General features: G+C 50.0%; 2 protein-coding genes across 6 annotated transcripts in view; both read right to left on the reverse strand.

The window, feature by feature from the left end:
• The window catches only part of DQX1 (DEAQ-box RNA dependent ATPase 1), a 6,230-nt gene extending 1,205 nt beyond the window's left edge, over window positions 1-5,025 (reverse strand). The window contains exons 1-9 of the mRNA XM_006905213.3: window positions 4,551-5,025; window positions 4,120-4,313; window positions 3,327-3,711; window positions 2,748-2,981; window positions 2,560-2,659; window positions 2,296-2,454; window positions 2,014-2,205; window positions 361-480; window positions 2-188 (exon numbers count right to left, since the gene is read on the reverse strand). Coding sequence (XP_006905275.1) covers window positions 2-188; window positions 361-480; window positions 2,014-2,205; window positions 2,296-2,454; window positions 2,560-2,659; window positions 2,748-2,981; window positions 3,327-3,711; window positions 4,120-4,313; window positions 4,551-4,787 — 1,808 coding nt within the window. The 5' untranslated portion in view covers window positions 4,788-5,025. The remainder of the gene's footprint in view (window position 1; window positions 189-360; window positions 481-2,013; window positions 2,206-2,295; window positions 2,455-2,559; window positions 2,660-2,747; window positions 2,982-3,326; window positions 3,712-4,119; window positions 4,314-4,550) is intronic.
• A 632-nt stretch (window positions 5,026-5,657) lies between these two features.
• The window catches only part of AUP1 (AUP1, lipid droplet regulating VLDL assembly factor), a 3,514-nt gene continuing 1,765 nt past the window's right edge, over window positions 5,658-7,406 (reverse strand). For 2 of the 5 annotated variants that reach the window (XM_006905219.3, XM_025049447.1), the window contains 7 exons: window positions 7,250-7,323; window positions 6,939-7,005; window positions 6,735-6,837; window positions 6,482-6,601; window positions 6,254-6,369; window positions 5,949-6,067; window positions 5,658-5,840 (listed from right to left, as the gene is read on the reverse strand). In XM_006905219.3, coding sequence (XP_006905281.1) covers window positions 5,804-5,840; window positions 5,949-6,067; window positions 6,254-6,369; window positions 6,482-6,601; window positions 6,735-6,837; window positions 6,939-7,005; window positions 7,250-7,323 — 636 coding nt within the window. In that variant the 3' untranslated portion in view covers window positions 5,658-5,803. Of the gene's footprint in view, window positions 5,841-5,948; window positions 6,133-6,253; window positions 6,370-6,481; window positions 6,602-6,734; window positions 6,838-6,938; window positions 7,006-7,249; window positions 7,324-7,406 lie in introns of those variants that run through there. The other 3 variants (XR_001517319.1, XM_006905220.3, XM_015593071.2) reach the window with 3 other exon arrangements.

Below are 7,406 nucleotides of genomic sequence, written 5' to 3' on the forward strand. Positions count from 1 at the left end.
AAGGAAGTAGCCAGACAGCAATGCTTTCTGAAGGTCTCTGCGATTCTTCTCAGAGCCAAAGGCTGGTTGGGACAAGGGAAGTTCAATTCGTTGCATGAGTTCTAGGAGTTCTCCTCGAAGTTTCTGGGCTTGGCACAGTGCTGCCCAATTTAGACCCCGAGCCTGGCACCAAGCCTTGTCTGTTCCACCTAGGAAAAGGACCAGGTACAACTAAAGTCCTTGAGATACCTGAAAGAACCCAACCCTTGGCCAAAGGGCCTCCTCTTCCTGGGCATAGACATCTGTCAGCTGGTTGCACACCACTTTCCACCTTTTGGAAAATCTAGGATTCTATAAGAGGGTGCAGAGTGGGCCACTCACTCTGTATAAAGCCTTCATACACCTGGATCAGAGAGCTGTGATCACCATCCACATGTTCCAGGGCCCGACGTAAGGCAGCTTCTTTTGTACAGAGTGGAGGATGGGTAAACCCAGGGGCAGCTGGAAGCAGAAAGTCGTTTTGAGGAATGAGAAAGGAAAGCCGTACAGGTGGAATTGTGAAAAGGTAGATGTGTCACTTCAGAAACTTTATTCAAAAGACATTGATAACTTTTATGTGCTATGTACTTTATCAGACATTGGAGAGAAACAAATGAAAGACAGTTTCTACCTTCAAAGAGCTTGGAGTCTGGTGGGAGAGATAGGCAAACTTGATGAGCATGATAGGTATATGGGCCAATGTTTGAAGTCTGAGCAGGAATTAGCTCAGTGGAGTAGGGGCAGAGAGAGGATTCTGGACCACGGGAACATGGAGGCACAGAGGTTAGTAGCATGCCATGTTTGAAGAACTGCAAGCACCTAGTATGTGTGGAGGGAATGGCATGTGTGGCAGAGTGACAGGGGATGAAGCTAGGGCTAGGTCATGAGAGGCTGCACGTGCTGTGCAAATGAGTTTACATTCTGTCTGGAAGGTAAAGAAAAACTGTTGAAGAAGAGTTTTTAAGTAAGATAGTCCATGTGTTTGATGAAGTTTACATGACTAGTTAGGAGGCTACTGAAGGAATCCAGCTAAGCAGTGATGGGATCTAACATGAGCACCGACAATGAGTTTGAGAAGAGCAGATGAATTAGAAAACATTTAGAAGATAAAAAATGAAAGAACCTGGATAAAGATTAATCTAGAATGATGGTAATGGAGCTGCAGAGATGATGGTATGATTTTGTGGTGGTGATGGTAAGGTCATTTAAAAAAGTGCTCAAGTTCAGTTCTAGGTTGAAGTACTGTTGACTATTCTGGTAGAAATGTCCATCACGAGTTGGGTATCTAAATCTAAGATTCAAAAGAATGGTCTTGGCAGGGAGATACAAGGTTTGGAAATTTTAAGTATGAAAGTGGCCCTTCAGAACATGGGTGTATATGAACTTGCTTGGAGAGTTCAGGGAATGAGAAGACAAAAGGGGCAAAAAATCCTGAGGTCCAACTTACAGTGGACAAACAGAGGATGAAAAGCCCAAGGAAGAGATTAAGGTAATGGTCACTGAGGTAGGATGAAAACCATGAGCAGTCACAGAGGCGTAGAGCAGGCAGTTTCAAGGTGTGAGTGGTTGGTATTTTCAAGTGTCAAAAGGTCATGGATGTGGCCCAAAAGTGTTTACTGGATTAGGTGTTTGGGAGGTCACTGGTGAGCTGAAGTCTGTCTCAGTGCTGTGGTGGGTCTGAAGGTAGAATGGTGGGTGAGGAATACAGTAGATGGACTTGGACAGATTATACTGTATAGTTGAAAGGGAGGATAGGGTTGAGGAAGAGAGGTGTGGAGTTTTAGTAATAAGATTTAAGCATGTTGAAAGGCAAGAACCAGCAGAAGGAAAAGGCTAAAGATGCACAAGAGGGATAACTGATTAAGCCTGGTTCTGTAGGCACTGTGAGGGGTGGAAACTGGAGCACAGGGGAAAGGGCTAGCTTTTTGGAGCACAGAAACACCAAGGGGAAGGACTTAAGTAGCTGAAAGAGCCAGGGAGAGAGCTGAGTTATACCGGTAAGCATGGCAGCGAGGGTAAGCATTTCGTCCACACAGTCGAACTCGCATGAAGCCAGCAGGGCTTTGGCCAGCTCAGGGGGCAGAGGGAACTCTGATAGGATGACACCCAGGTCTGACAGGTCCCCATCATCATCCAGGGCTGCCAGATAGTCTAAGTCTTCCAGGGCCTGCATCAGTGCTTCTGGAGCTGGTGAGGAAACAGGGCTTACAGAGCAGGGTTTCTCAGAGCCTCGTGGTCAGACTTCGTGGGCAGCATTTGGGCAGGAGGGGTGCTCACCAGGCCAGTCCAGGAATTGACATTTCCCTGGCTCTGCAATCTGTCTCCTCTTTAGCAGTAACACCAGGGGGCTCAGATTCTCCTCACACACCCTGGGTTGGGGCAGTGGGGGAGCCTCTAGTTCTCTGAACGACTTAGGATACAGGCAGAGGCAGGATCCTGAGGGGAGAAAGACCTGGGAGAGAAGAGCACTGCAGATTTCTCAGGGCTTGCGCGTTGGTAATTCTTTTCACGTTTGATCTCAGTGAGGGCAAAGGCTCTTACCTGGAGGGGCCCCTCTTGCCCGCAGTTGTCTTGCCTCTGCCTGACACTTGCTGATTGGCCTTAGCACTTGCGATTCTGCTCGGATCTGAGGATTGTACACCTGTCGCCGCCCCCAACCAAGGTCATGACAGATCAGAACGGGTCATTCGTATCTTTAGTCCCCACACCCCCTCATCTCTGTCACTCACACTTCGAAGCTCCAGTCCTGAGTCAATGACATGTCGGATGGACGGGAGGGAGAAGGAGAAGTCAGCCAGCCAGTGAGTGACAACAACCTTTCGGGCACCTGAATTTATGTCCTCGTACACAGCCTGAACAGCTTGACCGTGGCCTGGGTGAAGGGGCAGCACCCGTGGTGGAGGTCCTTGGAGAGCCAAGGTCCCCACTTCCCTGGACAAGGATTCACAGCACAGAGTAATTTCCTGAGGAGAGGGGTGGGGCATTAGGGCCGTTCTCACCTTTTGGGTTACAGACCCCCTTGAAAACCTGATGAAAGCTATGGCCTTTCACTCTGAAAAAGTGCACATACTCATAAAGTTGCGGCGTGTTATAATTTCAGGAATTCACTAAAATACAAATCTCTCCATTAGATGGAATAAAAAAAGAGGGTGGTAGTCCATTTTACCCTGAAATTCTTTAGTTTTCCTCAGGACCCCAACAGAGAGTAAATACAACTCCAGTGTTCCTAACAAGCAGTGCTCCCATTCCCCTGGGACAGGAAGGCGGCATAAGGAGCACCTCTTTTGCAGCCTGTTTTTTTTTTTTACCTCCTCACTAGGCAGGTATACCAGCACATCTCCTGGAGCCTCCTTCTGACACAATTCAAGCACAGCTTGGCAGGCAGCTTCCACTCTATCAGTAGGGACAGTGTCCCTGTAGATGAGAATGGGATACCTGCCAGGCCCTCTGGGTACATGAACAATAGGAGGATTGCCCCAGAAGGCTTGGAGCTTAGGTTCAAGGGCTGGGTCAGTAACCACAACCACTCTGGGGTCGTCTGGAAGGTTTCCCAGCTTGGCATTTCGCAGCAGCCCCTGGAGCAAATCTGAGGCCACTGACCGCTCCTGAACCTCATCCAGCACCAGCACATCCCAGGCTCCCGTACCCCGAGTTGAGGCCAACTCTTGAAGCAGCAGCCTGTCCCAGCAAAACCTGTTGACATTGGTAATGGACAGAGGAGTCAGTGTGGACCAGTGTGGACGTTGACCATCCCATAAATCCAGGGGGGCTTCTCCCTGGGGGGCATAGATTTTGATAATGAAGGTCAGAAAAAGACCCTGTGACTGGATTCCTGTGGATAACAGTGACCCACAACCTCACTGATGGACACCACTTTGTTCACGAGCTGTAATCCAGCTGGGAAAGTGAGACTTTCATGATGAGGGTGAGGATGAATGTCTGAGGTCTAGGTTGGGGTTAAAGGGCTTAATTCAGCTTTGCATAATGCATGATTTAAAGAGTGACCTGGGCTGAGGGAAGATATGGTAAGATGTCAGAGGACTGGGCTCGTTTTCTGCTGGGTAAGGAGAATTAGAATTGAGTCAGGCCTGCAGACCTCACCTGAGCAGGGTGTGAGGTCCAGTGCAGTCCTCCTGGGGGATGCTGTACCCAATCTCATGACCCACGATCAGGTCCATCTCATCAGCAATGCGCAAGGCTAGGCTCAGGGCTGCCAGAGGGTAGGGCTGAGTGACAGTTATCCGGCCCTTCTGGAACCCCCTGGCCAGCACAAACTCTGCACACCACTGAGGGATCTGAGGTAGGGGTAGGAAAGGACAACCAGTCGGCAAGGCATAGGACTTTAGTCAGAAGTGCTAGGACAGCTATGACCAGTTTAATCTCTCCTTATTTGGGGGAGTGCCCTGGTCCTTCGCCACCCTGGGGCCTGCCTAACTATATACTCCCTTTGCCCACCTCCCCCATAACCCTTGACAGCCCAATCCACCCCTGCCCAGCCCCTCCCTTTGTCCATTCTCAGAATCTCTCCCCACCTGGGTGCTCTTGCCAGAGCCAGGCTCTCCAGATACCAGCACCACTCCGCTGGGGCTACTTTCCAATTGCTCCAAGAAGATAAAGCGAGCAGCCCAGATAGGCAAGGCTCGGCGCTGCTCAAGCAGCTCATAGTAGCGGGAAGAGAAGGGGAGCCCGTCAAAGGGATTCACAGCCAGTTCAGACTCCCCAGGGCTCAGGCCAGACTCTTCTGCCAGCCTAAGAAGCTGAGAGGCCATGGTGGCTGACTGGCAGGACCTATAGATGTCAGGGCAGTCATTAATACCTTGTATTATCTTCCCACCTCAGCCCTGATCCCTAACTTGTACCTTCAGCTGATAATGCACTAAGGTCCATCCTTCCCGGCATTTTTTGCCTTCCAGCAAACAGTGGAGACTTGAGTCTCCAAGTAAGGGACTATCAAAAGAGGACTATTACCCTGTAGCCAAGTAGTAAAAATCCTGTACAGGGGTCTCAAGGAATTATGAGACCTGTGGGAAGGTCTGAGGGTGGGAAAAGATAAAGAATAAGAGGAGGGGACAGGAATTGGGGAGCAGGGCCACAAGGATCCTGGATTCAAACCTGCTTGCAGATCTGAGACGTGTCGGGATGGCAGCTGGTTCAACCCACCTGGCCAGGTTACTACTAACCTTGACCAGCTTGAAGTACAAAGGTAAGTTCCGGCTCTATCCTGGGGCTGGGCTCAAACACAATCCTTAAGACTGGTTTTGGGGTGGAGCCATTTGCTCCACCTTATCTAATCTAGTCAGGAGCCTATGGAAAAAAGGCTCCAACCACCACACTGAGCATGTGTGAACTCTATAGACACCATGTAGTATGAAAAGCATCCTGGGACTTGCAGTTTTGCAGCTGTTTCTTCACAAGGAAACAGCTGGTAAACACCCCAGCTAGGTCCAGTTGCTTGGTCTTCAGTTCAATTAATACTTCCTAATATCACTCATCTCTTGACACAAGCAGGTGATTTCAGACAGTTCCATTCTGACCACCCCTGACAAACCTACAAGGAGGATCTCATCCACAATCCCTGCAACTAAGAGAAAAGGAATCTGTTCAGGGAGCTTTTGAGAAACAGAGAGGCAACAGAGACCTTGAGTGAAAACCCTGAATTTAATGTGATATTGGGGGGAGCCCCATCCCTCCCTTTCTACCACCCACCCATCCAGCCTGTTGTGAGTTGGGTGAGGGCTGCCCCCAGTCTCCGTCCTGCGGTTCTGGGTACCATCCCATCTTGTGCTCAGTCAGCCTCCTGGGCCTGTCTTTCTGTGAATCTCCTGTGGGACACAGAAGAAGACATTGTGTGGGCTTTATCGTATTAGCTCTATAATTAGCTACCTTCTCCAACCCATCCCTTCCTACCCATTGCCCTCTAAGCCCTTTACCTTCTCGCATACTCATACAGTGCCTGTTTTCGCTCCTGTAGGCTCTCCTGCCGGGCCCAGGAGGACTTGGCAAATGTAAGGGCTGTGGGCTGAGGGGTCACCGGGCCAGAGCTGGGAAACTGAGGTGATCACAATGTCAGAGGGCTTGCGAAGTCATCATCATTAAACACGCATCGAATGCCTACTTTACAAGAGAGGCACTGTGCTAGGGTCTCAGGATCAAAAAAGAGACACCGGGGATAGGGAGTATGTAGACTGCCCCATCCCTCCCCAAGTCTTGGATCTGACCATTTCCTGGGTCTCACCTTGGGGGCGGAGACTGTGGGAAGGGACTGGGTCCCTTCAGTGATATCTTCAGGAACAAAAGCTACGGCTCCCTCAAGCAGATTAGTGATGGTCAAGTCTACGCAGCCAGTCCTGGCTGGAAAAAAGGGAAGAGAGGAGAGGAGATGTTTCCCTGCTCACCTTTCCCCTCACCACCCACTTTTCTTCTCTTTGCTTATCTTCCTGTGTGAGGCCACCCTTTTCCATACCTAGGTCTCTCTGGATGACGACCAGTGGCACATGGGGTAAAACTTCCTTGACTCTCTGAGCCAAAGTTGCCAACTGTACATCAGGAGAAGGGCCTGGGGAGGGAGGGAAAGAAGACTGGGCTGCAAAAAAGAAATCCAAAATATAGTGAGTAGAGAACGAGGAGGAAGGAGAAGCTGACTAGCACAGGAATAGGGAAGAAACTACAACGGGCTGGAAAAAAACCAAAAAGCTTTGTGTATAGAGACCACATACCTGACTGGGGACGCAATCTGGGGTGTCTTTGTCGTTTCATGTGCTCTGCTTTGTCTGCTGGAGTGAGTCGTGTCCCTGTCTGGCCCAATTCTTTGGCCACCAGCTAGGGAAAATAGGAAGGTTGGAAGTGTCAAAGTCTCAAGCCTTCTTTCCTCTCTGCCTAAGGAAAGCCCCTACCTCCACCCTGCCTGTGTACCCTACCACCTGTTGTACACGGAGGGCAAACTCCTCATTCCCCTCCCCTAGCTGGCGATGAACAGGACGGAGCCACCTGCAAAAAACAGTCAGGGCCATGGTGGGGGCACCCGGAGTAGAGGCTGTCACCCTCTCCCTGCTTTGATACTAGTATTCAAGGAAAAGTGGTGTTAAGAGTGAGAAAGAGTAAATACTTTGTATTGTCTCCGTAGTGGAACCTTTATATTAACAGATCTGCAAATGGACAAGGCAGGGGCAACTACTTCCTTAACCTCGAGGTGAGCTTTTCCCAGCCACCAAAAAATGAGGACAGTTAATACCTTACTTGATACACCGTGAAAGGGACGAAAAGTGACCACAGTAGTTCTGAGACCCAGGAGGCATCTGACACCGTCTGAGAGGAAGGCATGAAGTGAAGTCTAAGTCTGGCCAGGAGTGGGAATATTCCTCTTAACCCCGTCCCCCCCACCCCACCCC

This window comes from Pteropus alecto, unplaced genomic scaffold (assembly GCF_000325575.1).
Source record: "Pteropus alecto unplaced genomic scaffold, ASM32557v1 scaffold100, whole genome shotgun sequence".
NCBI classification, from domain to species: Eukaryota; Metazoa; Chordata; class Mammalia; order Chiroptera; family Pteropodidae; genus Pteropus; species Pteropus alecto.